General features: G+C 36.4%; 1 protein-coding gene across 1 annotated transcript in view; it reads right to left on the reverse strand.

The window, feature by feature from the left end:
* KCNU1 (potassium calcium-activated channel subfamily U member 1) overlaps positions 1–23655 on the reverse strand; it is a 227634-nt gene that overhangs the window by 154780 nt on the left and 49199 nt on the right. Inside the window, exons 8-10 of the mRNA XM_053578834.1 lie at positions 21891–22061; positions 20927–21018; positions 19289–19399 (exon numbers count right to left, since the gene is read on the reverse strand). Of these exons, the coding sequence (XP_053434809.1) occupies positions 19289–19399; positions 20927–21018; positions 21891–22061 (374 nt within the window). The remainder of the gene's footprint in view (positions 1–19288; positions 19400–20926; positions 21019–21890; positions 22062–23655) is intronic.

The following is a 23655-nucleotide window of genomic DNA, read 5'->3' on the forward strand; positions in this document are numbered from 1 at the left end:
TGCCACTATAATAAGAGACTTTAACACATCTCTTTCAACTGTTAGATCAAGAAGAAAGATATCATGGATTTTGAACACACAAGTTTGATACTTATAAATTCTGTAAACAACATTTAATATAGTTTTTTTAAAAGCACAAAAAAATTTATCAAAATGATAATCTACTTGACCAGCAAGGAAAGAAAGCCTTAAAACACTGCAAAAAATAACGATTGTATGTATTATGCTCATTAATCACAATACTATTAACTTAGAAATTAATAGCGAAACAAAAATTCAAAAATACTTTCATATTTAGAAATTTTAAAAAAAATAGGCTGCTAAAAGTCTCCTGGGAAAAGAAGAAATTATAACAATTCTTCACAAATAGTGTACAAACCAAAGCAAACATCAGACACACACATACACACACACACACGCAAACACGCAAACAAAGTTTAGAAAGCCATTAGTTCTAAATGGTTTACAGGTAACATCTGTCACACTTTCAAACAACAAATAATTTCAATTTTATACAAAGTCTTTCAAAGACTTAAATATAGGGACTAGTGCCCAGCTAGCACTACAAAGCCAAAATAACCATAATTCCAAAATTATTAATGGAATTCATCACGTTAACAAGTTAAAAGCCAAAAATTTATATAGAGTCATCTCAGATGCAGAAACAAATTGGTAAAAATATCTCTTAATACTTAAGAAATACAACTTATATTGTATGAAAAAGACATCCTTTTAGGGAAAATATTGAAGTGGCTTTTTTGAATGAAGGAAAAGATATTATCAATGCTTTGTTTTCAACATTATATTTGATGTTTCAGCAAATACAATAAGAGAGTAAAGATACATTGTACCCATAAAGATTAAACAGAAGGAAATGAACTATATTTATATGAAATATAATTTTCACAGAAACCTCTAATGCTACTACAGAAAAAATAAATATAGGAATTTATATGGATAGATACAAGATTAACATAAAAAACCAATTGTGTTTTTCTCTATTAGCAACCAACTAGGAAACATAAGAAGACATTATTCTCAATGAATGATATTAGAAAACACCAAGTACCTAAAAATGCATATTAAAAATAAAAGTTGGTAAGCTGTCTGCCTGGGAAATTGTATCAGATTACTAAAGGGCACTAAATGGAACTAAACAATCCTACATAGTAAAAATAAGGAAGAGTTTGTAGCATAAAGAAGTTGATTCTGAATCTAAAATTTCAATTAGGTTTCCATTAAATTTCTGCAGAATTTTCTACGATGCATGATATACATGATAAAACAATTCCAAAATTTGTATGAAAAATAAAGGCAAGAAAAGCTTTACAATTATTTAAAAAAGAAAAAAAGCTAAAAGATTTGTTCTAGAATACATCAGAACTAATTATAAACCTTTAGTGATTAAAAGAGTATGGTGTTAATGCAATGAGAGATAAATTGGTAAGTAGAAGATATGGAATAGACCCGGTTATAGTGGCAACAAGCATATCAGATCAGTGAAGAGGAAAAACATTTTATTCAATAACTGACAATAAAATGGTTATGCACACGTTTTATGCATATATTTATATACGTAAAAAAACAAATTCCAAATGAATTAGAGACAAACGACAAAGATCAAATTTTAAATTCTTCAAAGAAATTGTGGTTAAATTTATTTTAACTATTGGGGTAGGAAAATATTTCCTAAACCAAACACGAAGAAAATCATTAAATATAATAGAAAAGATAAAATTGAAATATAATTGAAAATTTGACTATAATAATATTGAAAACTTTTAAATAACCAAAACATGTGGTAGTCAATGAAAAGAGAAATTAAAAACAGGAATAAGATATTTATGATTCATGCCATTGGTGAAGAACTGGCGAAAAGAATATATTATATGTGTCTACCAAAGCAAAACTCATAGAAAGCTAAACATAGAAAAGGGCAAAACACATGAATGAGCATTTCAGGGAGAAAGAAAAGACATGATTGATCAGCAGGGAGAGACGCCACGTCTTTGGAGAGACAGGACACAGGCCACAATGGCAGCGAGCTTCCATTTTACACTGGTTCCATTCAAAGATTAAAAAGTATAACCGGACCAATTGTTACGAGGAATGCAGATATATAGATACATGAAGTCTCTTGCACATTACCGATAGGCTTGCAAAATGGTACAACCACTTGGAAAAATGCTTGCATTATCTCTTACACATGAACTTTCTCATCCTTCACACTGTTAAATACACACACACATACATGCCCCATTGCATGTGTCCACCAAGTGCCATGTACAACCATGTTAATAACAAAACCATTTCCCATAGCAAAATATAGAAACAGTCCACATCACATAAGTGGATAAATAACCAGTGATACTCACTCAATGAGATACTATATAACAAAGAAAACCACAATTAAATGAAGCAACACTTAAAACTGTTAAAGCATCTTAACATTATAATATAAAGCAGAGAAAATGTAAGACCTCAAAGATCGCACTGACATGACAGTCCTTCTCTAAAGCTAAACATCTAGAATAATATGGACACTTTAGGGGTGTAGACAGGTTTAATAAATTTATAGAAGAGAATAACAATGGTAATGATATACAAAACATTCAGAGGAGGATAGAATGTGGGAAGGATCACACAGGTAGATAAATGTTATTGTCCTAAAGTTTACCTTGCCTGTCAGTCTATGCATCAGTGCTTACAACATTATTAAAAAATAACTAATGTCATAAATAACCAAAATATGCTCATGTATAAACCAATTAATAATGTTTTTGTGACTAAGAATTATGATAAATCCAATTTTAATTTTCCAACATCCAGAGAAGAAAACTAAAACTCTGATCATGTCATCTCTTTGCTCAGTATCCTCCAAGAACTTAGAACTGACTCAGAGAAAATTCTTAAAATCAAATCCTTACAATGGCCTATAAAATACTTTTATTATCTGGCCCACCATCAGTTGCAGTATTTTGAAATACTCTGAAATCATTAGTTCTTTTGAGTGAAACTTTCCCTTTTCCCTTAAAACGTTTGTATTCATTATGTGACACATGATCATCACCACGTGGGAACAAGTAAGAGATTTGTATATATAAATACTAACAGAGCTAAAGCCTTCTGCTTTCAAAAATAATAAATTAGGTAACTTATGCCAACTTCCTATTGAAGATATATGAAAAATCTGAATGAAATATAAAAAACATCTCTTAAGAAATCCTCAATATGATATGTGTCTGTAACAATATTATATGTGTCTGTAACCAGACAATGAAGAATTACCAAGCCAGAATCTAAGGAAAATTAAAAGAAAAACACATCAGGGGTTAGGTCCAATTCGTTTTCTCTGAAGGCATTTAGTAATTCAAAGCAGCGGTTACTGACCCAAGCTAGCATTTTTGTGGTCTTACATAGCAAGGGGATTTAAAAAGTCCAGTTCCCCTGATACATAAAAGGAGCTGTTTGATAAACCCCTTCAAACTATAAACTATAAATGATAAATGTACACAAACAAAGGTGAAGGGTGAAATTAAGCAGACTGGTTTTTAAATGGCCTGTCGTCCTGAGTTGGCCTCCTGGGTAACACAGAACGTCCAGCACTGAACTTGGATTAAGTAGCCCTTAAGGCAGAGGGGCCCACACACTTCACAGAAGTAAAGGAATATGCTCTATAGGAGAAGATAATATCTTTCTAGGGTAAATATTTTTCTACAATTAATTTAGCCTTTCAAGAACAAGATGGGTGTGTGTCACATCCAGAAGAAGGACCCACAGTAAAACAACAGACATGAGACACTAGATTATCGGACAAAGACAATTCAGTTGAAATAAACAAAAGATAAGCATAGAAATGCAAGAAATAATAAAAATAGAGCAGATTTGATGAAGAAACAATTCTATAACTGAATAATACAATAACTGAGGTTGAAAATTGAATGGATGGGTTTACAAATAGAATAAACAACAGATAGCTAAAATCCGGGAGGCTAGGTCAGAAGGCACACAGAGATACAAAAAAAGGGAAAAGCAAATCTGAGAGAGAGGGTAAGAAATATAGTTGGGACTGCAGAAAAAATAAAAAGACTAACTCATTTATACTGTAATCGGAGTTACAGAAAGGAGGGGGAAAAATGGTGATGCAAACAATGTGTGAAGAAATAATTGACAATAAGTGTCTTAGCCCAATAACTGAAAAACGCCAGGAAGGCTATGGCAACCAGTGTGATGAAAATGTGTCAAACGGTTTATGAAGCTAGTGTGTGATGCCCCATGATCATATCAAGGTACACAGCTATGATTTAATAAAAAAAAAAACCATCTATCCAGAAACTTAAGAAAATTTATAAATCTTAACTATAATGAATTAACAGAAATTCAAATCTACATACATAATAGTAAAAGTATAATACGTTTTGATATTAAGTAAAACATATCTTTTAAGATAGCTGTTTCAAGAAGATAATTCAACAGACTAAATAGCAGCAACAAAAGTGATTCCTAAGTAAACAACTGCCAGTTTATCACTCAATGGATTTATCTTTCTAGACTGAAAAGAAAATAAAGACCTCTTTACATTAAGAAAAATAATAATAAACTTTGTCACTGGCAGATCTACATTTAAGGAAGACTTAGAAACTTTATTTTTTGGCAAGAAGAAAATAGCTGCAAAGGGAATAAAGATCAGAGATACACAATGAAATAAGTGAAAAAGTTTGAATATAAGATAAATTTGATAAAAACTGGCATAGAATTTTGAGTTGGTAGATGTTTGAATGTTAAATAAATAGAATCGTGTATGTAAATCACAAGGGTTCATATCACCTATTATCTTGGATAAGGCAAATATGAATGATTCAGGATAAAAATGGGCAAGATAATTTAATTATTTCATCTAAGGGATTCCAAATGGCTTATGAGTGTGAAAGGGTGCTTGATCCCCCTGGCAAGCAGAAAAATGAGAATTAAAACCCCAGCAAGATACTACTATCACATGAAATACTACTTGCAGGAATGGCTAAAATTAAAAAGACTGATATTTGTAAGTGACAGGAGGTAGAGTTACATTTCCAAGTGTTAGCAAGGATCCAGGGCAGAGGAGCTCCTGATAGCTGGTGAAGGGCTTGCACATAGGTCAAACCATTCTGGAGAACTGAAATTTCTCTTATTGGAAGATATTTAAACATTATCACCCAGGAATTTTATTCCTGGATACCAGGATACACATGTGAGAAATCTTCACTGTGCCATTCTTCATAATAGCCAAAATATGGAGGGAGATGCCATCAAGAGTAGAATGAATTAAGAAAAATTGTAGTGTATTCATGTAATGCAATACTGCAATTAAATACATAGCAATTAATATACAGCAATTAAAAGAAATACTATATCCAACTGCAAAATGGATGATTCAAACAAATATGGTATTAAGGCAAATAAATTTATATCCCATTATTTAGTTTTAAAAGAGAAAAATGCTAAATAATATTCTATTTAAACAAAAGTAATAAAACAATTAAAAATTGTAAGATATAAATTCACAATTGCAGTGACCTCTGGGGACTAAAGATAAGGTTGTAATTGGTGGGGATTATGTTGGCATGTTGTCCATGGGACTTAGTAGTCCTCCCCATCTGAGTGGAATATATTCCAAGAACCCCCAACAGACGCCTGAAGCCATGAATAGTAGCAAACCCTATGTATACAGTACTATGCTTTTCCCAAACACATGAGGTTGGATCATTAAGTTCACTAACTCACCCTAGAAAAAGTGCTACATACTTCATTGCTGAGTATCATTATGGTCACCTTCGATGTATTCCCCTTTGGAAAAAAGAGCCTAGGCCTCATTTCAAAGGAAATTCTGGAACTCTTTTTCTGCAATGGCTTTCAGAGTTATCACTGTATGGCATACAAAAACAGGCAACAACAATAATGAACACTACTCAGTAAGAAGCCGCCACACGAACATAGCTGTGAGATGTGATATACCAAGATAAAGAACCTTACTGTTTGTACAGTGCTGCCAACATAAACATGTGGTGGCAAGTTCACAAACGTAATTGTCAGACCATCTACACCAACTGTTCTGATGGTCATTCCAGAAAGAGTTCCAAAATTGCTTTGAAGGGTGCACTAGGCACTGCTGTGGGGGCATAGCTTCCCAAGGGGCATACGTGGAAGGTGATCGTAGTGATATTCAGCAATGAGGTATGCAGCTCTTGTTCTAGGATGAGTCCGTGAACTTGTCAGACCTCATACATATCTATGATAAACTTTTTAAACTAGGCAAAGTAAGACATTAATAACAATAACTACTAATAAAATAGAATAATTATAACAATCTACTGTAACAAAATTTATGTGAATGTGGTCTCTCTTTTAATATACCATATTTGTACTGTACCTACCAATTTTCCAACTGTGTTTGACCACAGGTAACTGAGAATGTGAAAATTGAACTGGAGATAATAGGAGACTATGGATTACTGTGTTTATTGATTTGAGTTGTGATCACATGGGCATTCGCTTTATAATCATTCATTTTAATGTATGATTTAATTCTATGAAATTTTCCTTTTGAATCATGTTTTGAGATTAAGACATGTTAAAACATAGTGCTTTATTATTTCCTTGCTATTTTAAAAATAAATAGAGGTTTTAGCATATTTTTTCTATATCCCAATGACCTGCATGCAAATCTTGGAAATTTTGTACTTAGCTTTTGTTCCTATTAAATTATTTACCAATGGAGAAACATTTATTGCTAGGCATAATATATTTATTGACTATGTCGTACATGATAAACATTATGTAAGGAGGCAATAATTAAGGATAAAAAAATGGAGAAAATACACACTACTTGAATCTTCAAGGAACAATATTTACTAGCCGTAACAGTATAAACACTGTTTCTGTAACTACAAATTCAGAGATAACTATATTGAACAGTGGGAGGAAGGGAAGTAGTTCTCAGTGCTAAACAATGCTCACCTATAATATCTGGTGGTTAATAAATGCTATCTACAGCAAAGGGATCAAAAAAGCGTTAAAATCTGGATTTCAACTTTGAAGAAAAATTAAATCAGAAAGAGCTGAGGTCAGTTATCTTTGAGCAGTAGGAGTGGGGAAAGGGAAAAGGGGATAAATATTTCCTGGTAAGTTTTTTGCTTTTCATAGTGCACATTATGTTGATGTATTACTCTCTGGAGCAGTACTTTCTTCTGGATGCCAGTTCTGATACGCCCCACACTCTAAAACTGCCAAATTAGGTGTCTTTTCTAATGTCCATTGCCACACATGCCTCTCGTTATCCCTATGTTTTGATTTCCACATTTCAAGTAAGTTTATGTGTACATGATTTTTATTTATCATGGTCAACATTATTGTACCTTTTTTATCTGAGAACTAACTTCTTTTGTCAACTCTGGAAAGTTCAAAAAATTTTTTGTTTGTTTTTCGTGTGTTTATTGTTTGTATATTGAAATACAATTTATTTTTATATGCAGGTAATCACATCATCTTCGAGAAAGTTCAAATTTTATTGTGAAAAAAGCACATTTACAAAGTGAGTTGCAGTTGGCATAAAAATGTGAAGAAAGTCACATCCATGTGCTGCTCATGCACAGTGAGAACACAGGTCACTCAAGCAAAGAGGCATCACGTCTTTATTGCTCCTTGCTGAGTGTCTCTCCAGCTAGTTATCTGGCTCCTGTGCAGGGTATGAGAGCTGCACATCTACTTTATATTCTTTTCTGCAAAATTTAGCCAGTTAGTTTTTGCTGTGTGCCATGAAGTTGTCTGAGGTTTTAAGTGAACATTTTATTTTTATGACATTTCATAATAGCACAATATCTGGAATATTGTTTTGTACAAGTAATAAACAAGTAAACATGGAAAGAAATCTGGTGATTTCTCTATTTCTATAAGTTCTACTTGAAAACCAAAGAATTTCTTCTCTAACTTTAATTTTTTATAATATAGTATCATACATACATGATTAACATAACTGACAACATTCTTTGGGGTAATTTTCTTAGCCAGCTTCGTAATTTAAATAGGTACATTTTCTATCTTTCATGTTACTGTGGGTGGCAGTATTACCAAATTTCTGCCATGATAACATGGGCTGCTCTTCCTCTAGTACCCAACAGCAATTTCCTCAATTGTTTTAATGGCCTTAACCTACCCATCATCTCTATGCAACCCTTCCAGCCTCTGCCTACCACCAATTCCATGCAAAAGGCCATATTTTGGCTTTTGGAATGATAGCACACCACTTCCAGTACTAATTTTTATATCAGTTACCCATTTCTGTGAAACAAATCACTCTAGAATTTATTGACCTAAAACAACATGATTTTGTGGGTTGGACAGTCTCATCCAGGTGATTCTTTTACTATATAATATGGACAAATTCCCTGGGGTGCTTGACTGGGAGCCTAAAGGTCCAAAATGGCTTTACATGACTATTGTTATAGCTCTGTGACTTTTATGGCTGAGAACTAGATGGGTCATCTCTCTCACAAGGTACTCTGTTTACACAGTGGTGCAGCACTCCAGGTAAAAGTTGAAACTGCCTATTTTTTTAAAGCTAGGCCTGAACTCACTGAATTAGCCATAGCCATTGTGTGTATGTTATTTATGAAATAAAGTCACAGGCCAGCCCAGATTCAGAGAACAAAAGCATGAATGTACAGTAAAAGCACAAGGAGAACCAAACTGGGAAGCAGTCTCTACAGAAATTCAGGAGGACAAAGGGCCTTTGTAATGTTAGAGTAGAAATAGCCAGCAGGGAATGAGCTATGTGAATATAGAGCCAGAGAGTGCTGGTGGAGGATGTAAATTTTGGAATCATCAGACTATAACTGCCAAAATTCTATATGGATAATTGCAACATTTTGTACCATTAAAAAATTTCATTCATAAGTATATACAATAATCCACATTATTTATAAAAATGAAACAGCAGATAAAAAATGTCACTTTTCATTAATCTAATGATTTCTTCTTTGTTTGAATTAGATTATAGTGATTAGCTTCTTATAACTAGTTTCAGCACATTTTTTTTTACTACTTTCTAACAAAGGATTCGAATAATGCATTAATTACTAAAAAGACAGACGTGGCCATGATACTGTTGAAATTATTAGTTATCAGACATACAAGAGCACAAGTGAATTGTGGATTGGACTGACATCATGTACCTGTACAGAGTGCTCAGTGCACATGTACCCAGTGCATGAAGGTTGGAAGGTCCCGTATAGGATCCTGTATAAGGCCACACTATCATTTCAAATATGGCTAACTTACTGAATGAATGATGTTTAGATAACTGATTAATCATTTGAGAAAAATAAAGAAGCTAAATCCCTACACGTCACCCAAAATAAACTTCAGTGAGTGTAAATATTAAAATTTACACTATGAAAACAAAAGAATGCTAGAAAAACATTCACTTAATTCTAGAACAGAGAGGCCCAATAATGCCAAAAATAGCAAGGAGGCCAAAAACATCTCAAGTTGGTGTATTAGAATATACACAAATTAGATAATGCCTTATTACAATAAAAGCACACAAAAAAATTAAATGTTAAAAGAGGAAATACGTATAATATATGACACAAAAGGGCAAGCATCAAAATATATTGATTGCTTACAAGTAAACAATACAACAGATAATTTTCCTAATGAAAGAGGATAAAATAAATAAAGAGAAATTTCTAAAAGAAAAGCAAACAGTCAAAAATAGAATATTATTTAATATCATTAGGAACTCAAATCGAAAGTTATAAAATAAAACAAGAAGGAACCACTTTTTATACTTAAGTTATATTTAAGAATCTTCCTGTATTAAATAAGTATTCCCAAGTATTTGACAGAAAATTTGACTTGAACTCTGATAGTGGAAAGGTTAACTGCGCAGAACAAAAACACCATTAAGAATAATTCTTCCATGTAAGATGCACCCAACTTAGTAAATGTAGAATATAATTGTCTTAACACAATAACTAAGAAAATGTCAGGAAGGCTATATTAACCAGTGTGATGAAAATGTGTCAAACTGTTTATAAAACCAATTTATGGTGCCCCATGATCGCAGTAATGTATACAGCTATGATTTAATATTAATAATAAAAAACAATAATCCTTCCAGCATCGATTTGAACTTCACATTTCTAATTTTAGAAATTAATGGTTAGAATAGCAATTACAAAGTATAGAAACATGTACACAAAATACGTATGATAATAAGTGTAGAGTGAGGGGCGGAGACAAGATGGCTTTCCACAGAGGCTCCCTTCCAGAAGGAGAGTTAAAGGACAGAAATTTAGAAAATAACCTGGTGGATTTGAGCTGCACCAAGAGAGAAGGTTGAAGAATGCACATCAACCCCACTGAGGCGAGCTGCGACCCCAAGGATACAAACAAAAGGTACAAAATCCATCACCAAGCAGATGGGAGTCCCCTTCCCCATGAGAACGCCTCTGAGTGCCCCACAAACAAACGGGCAGAGTTTAAAGGTCCTCCCACTACACTCCATGGGACAGAACCTCTAAAAACTGAACTACCTCACCTACTAGGGTGCCACAGTGTTCTCCTGCCAGGTGTAAAACTGTATAAAACTGTACATATTCTCTACCTGCAACTCTGAGCTCCCAGCACTCCCCTCCACTCTCACTCTGAGGTCTGGAGGTCTGTCCCCCAGGAGTCCAGATTCTTGGGTGATTTCTCGAGGGGTGTGGACAGTGCCTAAACTGCAGCTGTTCAGTGCTGACTCTGGGGCATGGGAGTGAGGAGAGGACAGTCAGCTGAGAGGGAACCACACCAGAGCAGCAGTGCCCTGAGGCGCAGAGCAGCAGCCATCTTTTAGCAATAATAGGGCTCACTCCCAGATATTCTGAAACCACACCCCCTGTCTCCCTGGGCAACCAGAGGAGGCTGGGCATCTACTCAGGTGGCAACCACCATGGGACAGATTTGGGATGGAAATGCAGGCCCCATGAGTAAAGGGTTTGGCAGAAGCGGTACCGACCTGGGTGGAGCGCAGGGACTAGAAACGCACTTGTAGACCCGGGAAGTTCCCAGGGCAGTGCTGACCCAGAGGACCACTTTAATGAGCCTAAGACGCACCCGGGCCTCAGGGGATTGTCAGCCTATAGACAAAGGAAGGCAGCAGGCAAGAATTGACAGGCAACCGAATACAAACCTAGAGGAGTGAAGACAGGGCCTGAGGTGCAGGCTCTGGGAACTCAAAACAGCTTCTCTTCTGCAGGGGAATTTAGCAGGGACAGAAACAAATTCCCGCAAAGTTGTTCTGTTCTGTTCTGTCAGTAACATCAATCAGGGGCCAGGCTGGAACTGAGTGAACACCCCCTAGCCTCCATCAAGCATCCGAGGTTGTCAGGCCTCACCTCCTCCTGCTAGATGGAGGCAGAGTGCAGTGGCCTGGCTGAGCAGAAACAGATTTCCTTGTCATTCAGGCAGGTGCAAACCCTTGGAGTATCTGTTCACTACAGGCAACTGGGTCAGCCAACTGAGGGACTATCAGTGACTAGGTGTGACAGGTGCAAGGTGGGTAAGGAGGAATCAACCTTCCCAGACTGATCTATTTGCTGGGTGGCTCCTCCTGACTCCACACAGCACTGGAGCAAGCCATATCAGAGTAGTCACCAGACCCCTGTGATCCAGTTGCCAGAGACCATTTGAACTCTCCCACCTGAGACAGGTGCTGACTGAGACAATTGATTTGGGCTCACTCCTGGATATTCTGAAGCCACACCCCCTGTATCCCTGGATAACCAGAGGAGGCCAGGCATCTACTCAGGTGGCTACCACCACGGGACATATCTGGGACGGAAATGCAGGCCCCATGAGTAAAGAGTTTGCCTGAGGCGGTACTGACCTGGGTGGAGCGCAGGGACTAGAAACACACTCACAGACCTGGGAAGTTGATATGGACCTTTTGAACTGAGCCAATCGCCCAAGGACTATTCAGGTGGTGCCCTGGGTGTGTGGTTGTAGGAAGGTTTGATTTTCCTTTTCCAATTTTTGCCTGTGGGGGGCAGGGTGACATAATTGCTGGTATTTCTCCACAGCTAAGACTTCAACCCAGAGTAACTGTTTCACTAGGGTTGAAGAGCAACCAGCTGAAAACCAGACAGAACCACTTAGCCCCACCACACCAAACAGGTCCCCAGTTTCTCAGGACATAGCACTGTATGGGTCCTCAACAAAGCTCCAGGGGAAAAATCAAATGGCATAAAACAATCATGGGGAGGAATCAGAGGAAAAACTCTGGTAACATGAATAACAGGAATAGATCAACCCTCCCAAGGAAAGATATGGCAGATGTAACTGAAGATCCCTTTCATAAACAGCTGGCTGAGATGTCAGAAATCGAATTCAGAATTTGGATTGCAAACAAGATTAATAATATGGAGGAAAATTGGGAATTAGAAATTCGAGGAGCAATTCAAAAGTTGGAATTAGAAATTTGAGGAAAATTCAAAAGTTGTCTCAAGAATTTAACAAATTTAAAGACAAAACCATCAAAGATTTAGACACACTGAAGCAAGAATTTGCAGCCCTCAAAGATCTGAAAAATACAGCAGAATGCCTCAGTAACAAAGTGGAGCAAGCAGAAGAAAGGATTTCTGACATTGAAGACAAAGCCTTTGAACGCTCCCAAAATCTCAAAGAGGAAGAGAAATGGAGAGCAAAAACGGATCATTCTCTCAGAGAGCTCTGGGATAATTCAAAGAAAGCTAATATCCACCTCATTGGAATCCCTGAAACTGATGAAATGGCCTCACTAGGCACAGAGGACCTTCTTCATGAAATTATGAAAGAGAATTTTCCAGACATGCCAAGAGATTCTGAAATTCAGATAGCAGACAGTTTCAGAACCCCAGCACGACTCAATCACAATAAGACATCCCCAAGGCATATCATAATTAACTTCACTAAAGTTAAGGAGAAAATTCTCAAAGCAGCCAGATGTAAGAAATCCATTACATACAAAGGGAAGAATATTAGAATGAATTCAGATCTCTTTGTTGAAAACTTTCAAGCCAGAAGAGGGTGGTCATCGACTTTTAACCTCCTAAAGCAAAATAAATTTCAAACCTGGATACTGTATCCAGCTAAACTGAGTTTCATTTATAATGGAGAAATGAAATTCTTTAATTACATTCATATGTTGAAGAAATTTGTAATAACCAAACCAGATCTTCAGGATATTCTTAGACCTATCCTCCATAATGACCAGCCCAATCCTCTACCACAAAAGTAAACTCACTCAGAAACTTTTGATCAAACTCCAACTTCCACAGTGGCAAAAAAATTAAAAATATCCACTGGACACTTGAAAAACTCGATACCCAAAATTTTACCAGACTTATCAATATTCTCCATTAATGTTAATGGCTGAAACTGTCCTCTAAAGAGGCACAGATTAGCGGACTGTATACAAAAACTGAGGCCAGATATTTGTTGCATACAAGAGTCACATTTTACCTTAAAAGACAAATATAGACTCACGGTGAAAGGATGGTCATCCATATTTCAGGCAAATGGTACTCAGAAAAAAGCAGGTGTTGCAATTTTATTTGCAGATACAATAGGCATTAAACCAACAAAAGTAAGGAAGGATAAGAATGGTCACTTCATATTTCTTAAGGGTAATACTCAATATGATGAGATTTCAATTATTAATATCTATGCACCCAACCAGAATGCACTTCAATTTATAAGAGAAACTCTACCAGACAAGAACAACTTAATTGCCTCCAGCTCCATAATAGTCGGAGATTTCAACACTCCTTTGGCAATGTTGGATAGATCCTCCAATAAGAAACTGAGCAAAGAAATTTTAGATTTAAAGCTAACCATCCAACATTTGGATTTAGCAGACATCTACAGAACATTTCATCCCAACAAAACTGAATACACATACTTCTCATTAGCCCAGGGAACATACTCCAAAATCGATAACATCGTAGGTCACAAGTCTAACCTCAGTAAATTTAGAGGAATAGAAATTATTACTTGCATCTTCTTGGATCACCATGGAATAAAAGTTGAGCTCAGTAACAACAGGAATCTGTATACTCATACAAAAACATGGAAGTTAAATAACCTTATGCTGAATGATACTGGGTCAAAGATGAGATTAAGAAGGAAATTGCCAAAATTTTGGAAGAAAACGACAATGAAGACACGAATTATCAGAACCTCTGGGATACCACAAAGGAAGTCCTAAGAGGGAAATTTATAGCACTGCAAGCCTTCCTCAAGAGAATGGAAAGAGAGGAAGTTCACAACTTAATGGGACATCTCAAGCAACTGGAAAAGGAAGAACATTCCAACCCCAAACCCAGTAGAAGGAAAGAAATAACCAAAATTAGAGCAGAATTAAATGAAATTGAAAACAAAAGCATTATACAACACATCAATAAATCCAAAAGTTGTTTTTTTGAAAAGGTCAATAAAATAGATAAACCTTTGGCTAACCTAACCAGGAAAAAAAAAGAATAAAATCTCTAATCTCATAAATCAGAAACGACAAAGACGAAATAACAACAGACCCCGCAGAAATTCAAAACATCCTTAATGAATACTACAAGAAACTTTATTCTCAGAAATATGAAAATGTGAAGGAAATTGACCAATACTTGGAAGCACGTCACCTTCCAAGACTTAGCCAGAATCAAGTGGAAATGTTGAACAGGCCCATATCAAGTTCTCAAATAGCATCTACCATACAAAACCTCCCTAAAAAGAACAGCCCGGGACCATATAGCTTCACGTCAGAATTCTACCAAACCTTTAAAGAGGAATTAGTACCTATATTACTCAACCTGTTCCAAAAATGTAGAAAAAGAAGGAAGACTACCCAACACATTCTATGAAGCAAACATCACCCTGATCCCCAAACCAGGAAAAGACCCAACAAGAAAAAAAAATTATAGACCAATATCACTAATGAATATAGATGCAAAAATATTCAACAAGATCCTAACAAACAGAATCCAGCAACACATCAAAAAAATTATATATCATGACAAGGTCAGTTTTATCCCAGGGTCTCAAGGCTGGTTCAATATCTGTAAATCTATAAGTATAATTCAGCACATAAACAAATTAAAAAACAAAGACCATATGATTCTCTCAATTGATGCAGAGAAAGCAATTGATAATATCCAGCATCCCTTCATGATCAGAACACGTAAGAAAATTGGTATAGAAGGGACATTTTTTAAACTGATAGAGGCCATCTACAGAAAACCCACAGCAAATATCACACTGAATGGAGTTAAATCGAAATTATTTCCACTCAGATCAGGAACCAGACAAGGCTGCCCATTGTCTCCACTGCTCTTTACCATTGTAATGGAAGTTTTAGCCACCGCAATTAGGGAAGAAAAGGCATCCACACAGGGTCAGAAGAGATCAAACTTTCGCTCTTTGCAGATGATATGATTGTATATCTGGAAAACACCAGGGATTCTACTCAAAAACTCTTAGAAGTGATCAAAGAATACAGCAGCATCTCAGGTTACAAAATCAACATTCATAAATCAATAGCCTTTATATATACCAACAATAGTCAAGCTGAAAAATCAGTTAAGGACTCTATTCCATTCACAGTAGTGCCAAAGAAGATGAAATATTTGGGAGTTTATCTAACAAAGGATGTGAATGATCTCTATAAAGAGAACTATGAAACTCTAAGAAAAGAAATAGCTGAAAATGTTAACAAATGGAAAAACATACCGTGCTCATGTCTGGGAAGAATCAGCATTGTTAAAATGTCCATACTACCCAAAGCAATATATAATTTTAATGCAATCCCTATTAAAGCTCCACTGTCATACTTTAAAGATCTTGAAAAAACAATACTTCATTTTATATGGAATCAGAAAAAACCTCGAATAGCCAAGACATTACTCAGAAATAAAAACAAAGCAGGAGGAATCATGCTACCAGACCTCAGACTATACTACAAATCGATAGTGATCAAAACAGCATGGTACTGGCACAAAAACAGAGAAGTAGATGTCTGGAACAGAATAGAGAACCAAGAAATGAATCCAGCTACTTACCATTATTTAATTTTTGACAAGCCAATTAAAAACATTCAGTGGGGAAAAGATTCCCTGTTTAACAAATGGTGCTGGGTGAACTGGCTGGCAACCTGCAGAAGACTGAAACTGGACTCACACCTTTCACCATTAACTAAGATAGACTCTCACTGGATTAAAGATTTAAACTTAAGACATGAAACTATAAAAATACTAGAAGAGAGTGCAGGGAAAAACCTTGAAGAAATTTGTCTGGGTGAGTATTTTATGAGGAGTACCCCCCGGGTAATTGAAGCAGCTTCAAAAATACACTACTCGGACCTGATCAAACTAAAAAGCTTCTGCACAGCCAAGAACACAGTAAGTAAAGCAAGCAAACAGCCCTCAGAATGGGAGAAGATATTTGCAGGTTATGTCTCTGACAAAGGTTTAATAACCAGAATCCACAGAGAACTCAAACGTATAAGCAAGAGAAGAACAAGTGATCCCATCGCAGGTTGGGCAAGGGACTTGAAGAGAAACTTCTCTGAAGAAGACAGGCACGCAGCCTACAGACATATGAAAAAAATGCTCATCATCTTTAATCATCAGAGAAATGCAAATCAAAACGACTTTGAGATATCATCTAACTCCAGTAAGATTAGCCCATATCACAAAATCCCAAGACCAGAAATGTTGGTGTGGATATGGAGAAAAGGGAACACTTCTACACTGCTGGTGGGAATGCAAATTAATATATTCCTTTTGGAAAGACGTTTGGAGTACACTTAGAGATCTAAAAATAGATCTGCCATTCAATTCTTTAATTCTTCTACCAAGCATATACCCAGAAGACCAAAAAATCGCATCATAACAAAGATATTTGTACCAGAATGTTTATTGCAGCCCAATTCAGAATTGCTAAGTCATGGAAAAAGCCCAAGTGCCCATTGATCCACTTGGATTAATAAATTGTGGTATATGTACACCATGGAATATTATGCAGCCTTACAGAAAGATGGAGACTTTACCTCTTTTATGTTTAAATGGATGGAGCTGGAACATATTCTTCTTAGTAAAGTATCTCAAGAATGGAAGAAAAAGTATCCAATGTACTCAGCCCTACTATGAAACTAATTTATGGCTTTCACATGAAAGTTATAACCCAGTTATAACCCAAGAACAGGGGGAAAGTGGAAAGGGGGTGGGGGAGATGGGCGGAGGGAGGGTGATTGGTTGGATTACACCTGTGGTGCATCTTACAAAGTTATATGCAAAACTTAGTAAATGTAGAATGTAAATGTCTTAACACAATAACTAAGAAAATGCCAGGAAGGCTATGTTAACCAGTGTGATGAAAATGTGTCAAAGGGTCTATAAAACCAGTGTATGGTGCCCCATGATTGCATTAATGTACACAGCTATTATTTAATTAAAAAAAAAAAGTAAGTGTAGAGTAACCTAAATGCAAAGTAACAAAGAATCATGTAAATAATACTAGTACCTATGCAGAAAAAAAATCTTGCATGATATATTCTAAAATTTTGCAGAGATGAACTCTGGTTATGAGATTGATTTTGTTTCTCTTTTAGTTGATTTCATAAATTTTCTACATTTATTGCAAGGATAATTTTCATCCATTAAAATTATTCATGCAGGGTGGCACCTGTGGCGTATATGCTGGAGGTGGAGGGTTCAAACCCAGCATGCATGGGCAAAAAAAAAAAAAAAAAGAAAATGCAAAAAGAAAAAAAAGATTAAAAAATATTCATGCGGGCGGTGCCTGTGGCTCAGTGAGTAGGGCGCCGGCCCCATGTGCCGAGGGTGGCGGGTTCAAGCCCAGCCCTGGCCAAACTGCAACAAAAAAATAGCCGGGTGCTGTGGCGGGCGCCTGTAGTCCCAGCTACTCGGGAGGCTGAGGCAGCAGAATCGCTTGAGCCCAGGAGCTGGAGGTTGCTGTGAGCTGTGTGATGCCACGGCACTCTACCAAGGGCCATAAAGTGAGACTCTGTCTCTACAGAAAAAAAAAAAGAAAAAAAATAATCATGCAAATATGATAACAAAAAATAAATAAATAGGACTTGATTCAATAAAATCCTTCTGCGTAGTAAATAGACAATCTGTAGAGAAGGAAAAATATTCACAAACTATATGTCCAATAAAGGGCTAATATTCAGAATCTATAAAGAGCTCAAACAAATCTGCAAGAAAAAAACAAACAATGCCATATAAAATGGCAAAACATACGAACAGAAGTTTTTCAAAGAAAGGTAGACAAATGGGCAATAAATGTATGAAGACACACTCAACGTCAGTAATTATCAGGGAAATGCAGATTAAAACTACAGTGAGATATCACCTTACCTCTGTCAGATGGCCATTATTAAAACATCAAAAAATAATATATACTGGTGAGGATGCAGAAAGAAAGAAATGCTTATACATTGTTGGTAGGACTACAAATTAGTGAAACCTCTATAGAAAATAGTATGGAAATTCTTCAGAAATACAGTTTTGGATATAATGTTCAACCCAGTAATTCCACTACTGTGTATCTACACAAAGAAAAAGAAGTCATTTTATTAAAAAGACACCTGCACTAATATGCTTATTGCAGCCCAGTTTTTAATGGCAAAGATGTGGATTCAACTTAAGTGCCCATCCGTTCACGAGGAGATTACCACAGAGTATTACTCAGTCATAAAAAAGAAATAAAGTAATGTCTTTTGCAGCAACTTGGATGAAATTGGGGACCATTATCCTAAGTGAAGTATCTCAGGATTGGAAAAACAATCACCACATATATTCTCTAATAAAGTAGGAGCTACATTGGTGCAAAGAGATGTAAAGGTCATTGGAAATCAAGTAGAAGGGAGGAAGAGAGGAGGGAAGGGTTAAAAAGCCATCTGGCAGAGACAATAAATACAATTCAGAGTGGTGCCTGTGGCTCAAAGGAGTAGGGCCCCAGCCCCATATGCTGGAGGTGGAGGGTTCGAACCCAGCCCCGGCCAAAAACTGCACACAAAAGAGAAAAAATAAACAAACAAATAAATAAAATAAATACAATTCAGATAATGGGCACACTAAATGCCCCAACCTAAGCATTATAAAAGGTATGCATGTAACAAAACATTTGTAGCCCCTAAATATTTTGAAATAAAAATAGCCATGGATATCTAAAGTGTTAATCTGGTACCCATGAGCCAAACAGGTATACTCACTCTCCCAGGAAAACAATCTCGGTGTTGATCTCCCCAGACCTATGGCGGAGGAAATTCCTCAGGAAAGCAGTCACGCTGTCCACGGTGATGTTTCCACAGACCACAATGAACCTAGGCAGCAAGAACACGTGAGGTGGAGCATCTGAAGAAGCAGAGGGACATCCCGTCAGGGTTTGGAGATGAACGACTAGCTTAAGCTTGTTTTTAAACAATTTGGGATTTGAACCACTTGGACTTTAAACATAGAAACACTGAAGACGGCCTCTCCAATGCCCAAAAGCAGCATCCTGTTTCTATAGTCCACTATCTCCTTTCAAGTTGCATATGGTTTCAAAAATTTGAATTGCATATAGCTTTTCAGCAATACAACAGTGACTATCATGATTGCTAGAGTTTTCGTGTTTCTTTATAACTTATAATAGACTTGTCACATGAGTTTTTCACTTGATTCCTGATTGCCCTGTATATTTTTTTTCCTTGAGGATCCAGAGCCAAGCATTATGGTGGAGGTAGCACCACATTCCCGGTGGTTTCACTTTATCTTCCACATCTACAATTATACAGTAGTTATAAGAAGTGAGCCCAAGGAAGAGACATCGAGGACAGGTGCCAAAGTCTAGGTACATAGTTTCTGTAGGATTAGTGTATTTAAAGAAGATAAATTTTCCCTATTAGTCACATAAGAAAACTGAAAACATGATTTTATCCTAAGTTAACCTTAAATTTTCCAGGCCCTACTGACAGATTTTCTATGTGCCTTTCCTGAGATGAGTGAGACTTGACTTATCTAATTTTATTTCACTGCTACTCATTATTTTTCATTCACTTCATTATATTTTTTTCTTTCCTCTTCATACTCCTAGGTCAAGAATGGCTTTCCTCCAACTGAGTTCAGAGGTGATTACAAGAGAGTTTGTCTACTTTGAGCTTCCTTCATCTGTAGCAGATGAGACTGAATTTAAAAAGAACTGCATCAAGTTAAAGATCTCCAATCCATTCTTTTCTTCTTATACAGGAAACAGCATAATAAAAGCTGAGGTAATATGAACCGGTGGAGAAATAGGGAACAAATGTCTGTGGCATGGACAAAGTCAGTGATATAGGAAGCATTGTAGTAGGTGAAGTAGAAATTGCTTCTCACTCTATCAAATACTGGGCCATAAATGAGCCTCTAAAGGAGGGGAATTTTGGTGAAGGCAACTGAATGGAATTAACTATTTTAAATTTGAGCCATGGCTTTAATTTGCTCTATTATGTAAAGTGAGGCACAAGTTAACCATGGGATGAACATGAGTAAAACAATTAGTAATGGATATAAGAGAACAGTTAATGATAGAAATGTAGAAATAGAAAAATAGTGTCATAATTGATAATATTTAGTGGCAGTGAATTACATTATCTGTCATTTTAGTTGACTTTCTGCTCCTATGAATGTCTATATAATTCGTAGTTTGTATGAAGTAGCAAATAACATCTTATGGTATCTATTTTAGCCAGGCCTTCTTCAGTGAATGAAGAGCATTGCAGGTATGTTCATCATTGACTGCGTAGCAAGGTTAGACAGTAAGTGTCTAGAAGGAGACATGTGACCAGCAGAATTTCTCACCCTGAAGAAATTACACTTGAAGGGCTACTTACTTCTTCCCTTTGACCACTTCATAGGAAGTGGTGTTTTTCCTCTTGTTTGCAAAAAGTTCCACCATTTCAGGGACATAGTTTGCAAATAGTATCTAAAATGATCAACAAATAAAATCTTAGGTGTTATTATTTTGATGGATACTCCAAAATTCTGAGATTAGAAAGGAGAAAGAAGCTATGGAATACCTTCTCTTACTTTAGGAGGGGCTTTGTAGGAGGGTTTATTGTATTTTAATAGAGACCCCATTTTTCCCCCTTTGGATTTGGTTAAAATGTAGTAAAATGCTTTCTGTGTTCAAAGTGATGAAAGCAAAGATGAGCAGCAAGGTGACCTCTTTCATCCCTTCCTCACTTCTGAATTCCCCTGACTCTGGCTTTATACTAATCAGGGCTTGGAAAAATTAAACACATGAGGCAGCAGAGAGTTAATAGCTAAGATAAGGGGTATGATCTGTGCAAAGGAGAATGTCAGACAGGTGAAGTGGAGAATCCTGCTGTGGTTTCTAAGGAATTGAAATGAAATAACTGAAAGAAAAGGAGGTTTCCTTTGCCCTCACTACCAAGCACAGATGTTTCCTCCTCAAAAGTTTAATACTGATTTGCTGAGTGCTTACTCATTGGGCTGAAAGGAACTCCATAGATCGAATTTCAAATGCCCTTCCTTTTTAGAAAAAAGACTGAGTCTAGTAAGGAAAATATGAAAGAAGATAGTGAGAGCTGTTTAAATCAGCATGGAGTACAATCGGGCAAGTCTACCCCACTTCATTTATCATCCTCCATTCCTGGCAAACAAGCAATTGCTCCAGAGGATGCAGTTTGGATGATATGGAATCTGTGCATCTTTTCATTTTTGACACCAGCTCTGAATAATGAAACATTCACTCTCCAACCTATATTGCTTTATATATTACTATCAACCACATGCTTATTGCTATATTCAAAAGGTATGAAAAATATTCTTCACCAAACTCCCCAGGGTGAAAACCATAATGAAGGTTCGGCCTAAGGTTGTCTTGGCTACCACATCTCCAAAGCCAACAGTTGATGTTGTTGCCATGACCAGGTAGAAGGAGTCAAAATAGGATATATTCTGTGAATTTCTGCCTTTGAGCCAGGGATCACCAGAATTTTCCACCTGTTCAAAGAGAGAAGAATCAGGAAAAGGTCTCTGAATGGAATCCAAGGAAGGGTTTTAAAGAATTAGGCAAACCATTACATGCATTTCACTTAATCCAAATAAAATTTGAAATGGTTCTCAGCCTGCTGTGAAGGGTTTGAGAATGCTGGGTAGAATTTTTATTTGCTTAGTTATGAGTATTGCTGAAATATGAGGGGGCCTTGGCTTGAGCCCAGCACAGGGACGGGTGTCCCCTGTGACCTCTTTTCATGTGGCCACATCACTTCATCTTGGAGCCAGAGGACTCCAAAGGCTTTTGGACTCATCAGTTACCATGTATTCTCACTTTTAAACTAGATCAGTGTTATCATTAACCACTTCATTTCAGTGAACTTAATCACATGAATGTCAGTGTCCAAGAAAAAATAAACAGATTTTCCAAGTTATTTTTCCCTTTCACACAAAAACCTCAATGATTTAAAGAAAACCCCAGAAAAATATTTTCCTCTGATTTTTTCCAATAATTCAGAGGGAGTTAAATTTATCATATTATCTTTTTATATTAAATAAATGAAGTAGGCATTTATATTTATATTATAGATACATTTGTTATAATGTGTAATATATAAAATAAATATATGCCATGTACTATATAGTATAAAATATAAATGTATACTTAAATATATACATAATTTGTGATTAGATGTTTACATATATTTTTCCTTTGCATTCCCATTTTTAGACCTTTTTCCTCCATGGCATATGCTTTTCTAGACATTTTGCCTTTCTATTTAGCACAAAACATGATAAAGTGTTAGAGACAAACATCTCTAACTGAGGAAAGTAGGACTTTTGTTTTGTGGTCAGGAACTGGAGTAGAAATTAGAAAACATGCAGTTTGCTCAGGTATTAGATTATTTTTTAAAAGTGCCAAGTTCTGGTGGCACCCGTAGCTCAGCGGGTAGGGTGCCAGCCATATATATCGAGGCTTGGGGCTTTGAATCTGGCCTGGGCCAGCTAAAACAACAATGACAACTGCAACAAAAAGATAGCCGGGCATTGTAGTGGGCACCTGTAGTCCCAGCTACTTGGGAAACGGAGGCAAGAGAATCACTTGAGCCCAAGAGTTTGAGGTTGCTGTGAACTGTGATGTCATAGCACTCTACTGAGGGCAACAGCTTGAGACTCTGTCTCAAAAAAAAAAAAAAAGTGCCAAGTTCTGGTTCACCTTTCAGTTTAATGAGTAGGTTGTGAGCATGGAGTTCTACAGACCCTTACTCCGACAGAAGGAAGAGGTACCATGTCTATAAATAACCTCCACAGTGCACAGTGAGTAGGCTGCAAACTCCACTAATCTGCTTCCATGACTTCTGGAGTCTTCACTCTTCTCCAAGACCAGTATATCTTTCTTTTTTTTGCAGTTTTTGGCCAGGGCTGGGTTTGAACCCAACACCTCCGGCATATGGGGCTGGTGCCCTACTCCATTGAGCCACAGGCACTGCCCTATATCTTTTTATTTTAATTATTATTAAATCATAGCTGTATACATTAATGCATTTATAGGGTACAATGTGCTGGTTTTATATGCTTTGAAATACAACAAACTGGTTGA

This window comes from Nycticebus coucang, chromosome 24 (assembly GCF_027406575.1).
Source record: "Nycticebus coucang isolate mNycCou1 chromosome 24, mNycCou1.pri, whole genome shotgun sequence".
Lineage (NCBI taxonomy): Eukaryota > Metazoa > Chordata > Mammalia > Primates > Lorisidae > Nycticebus > Nycticebus coucang.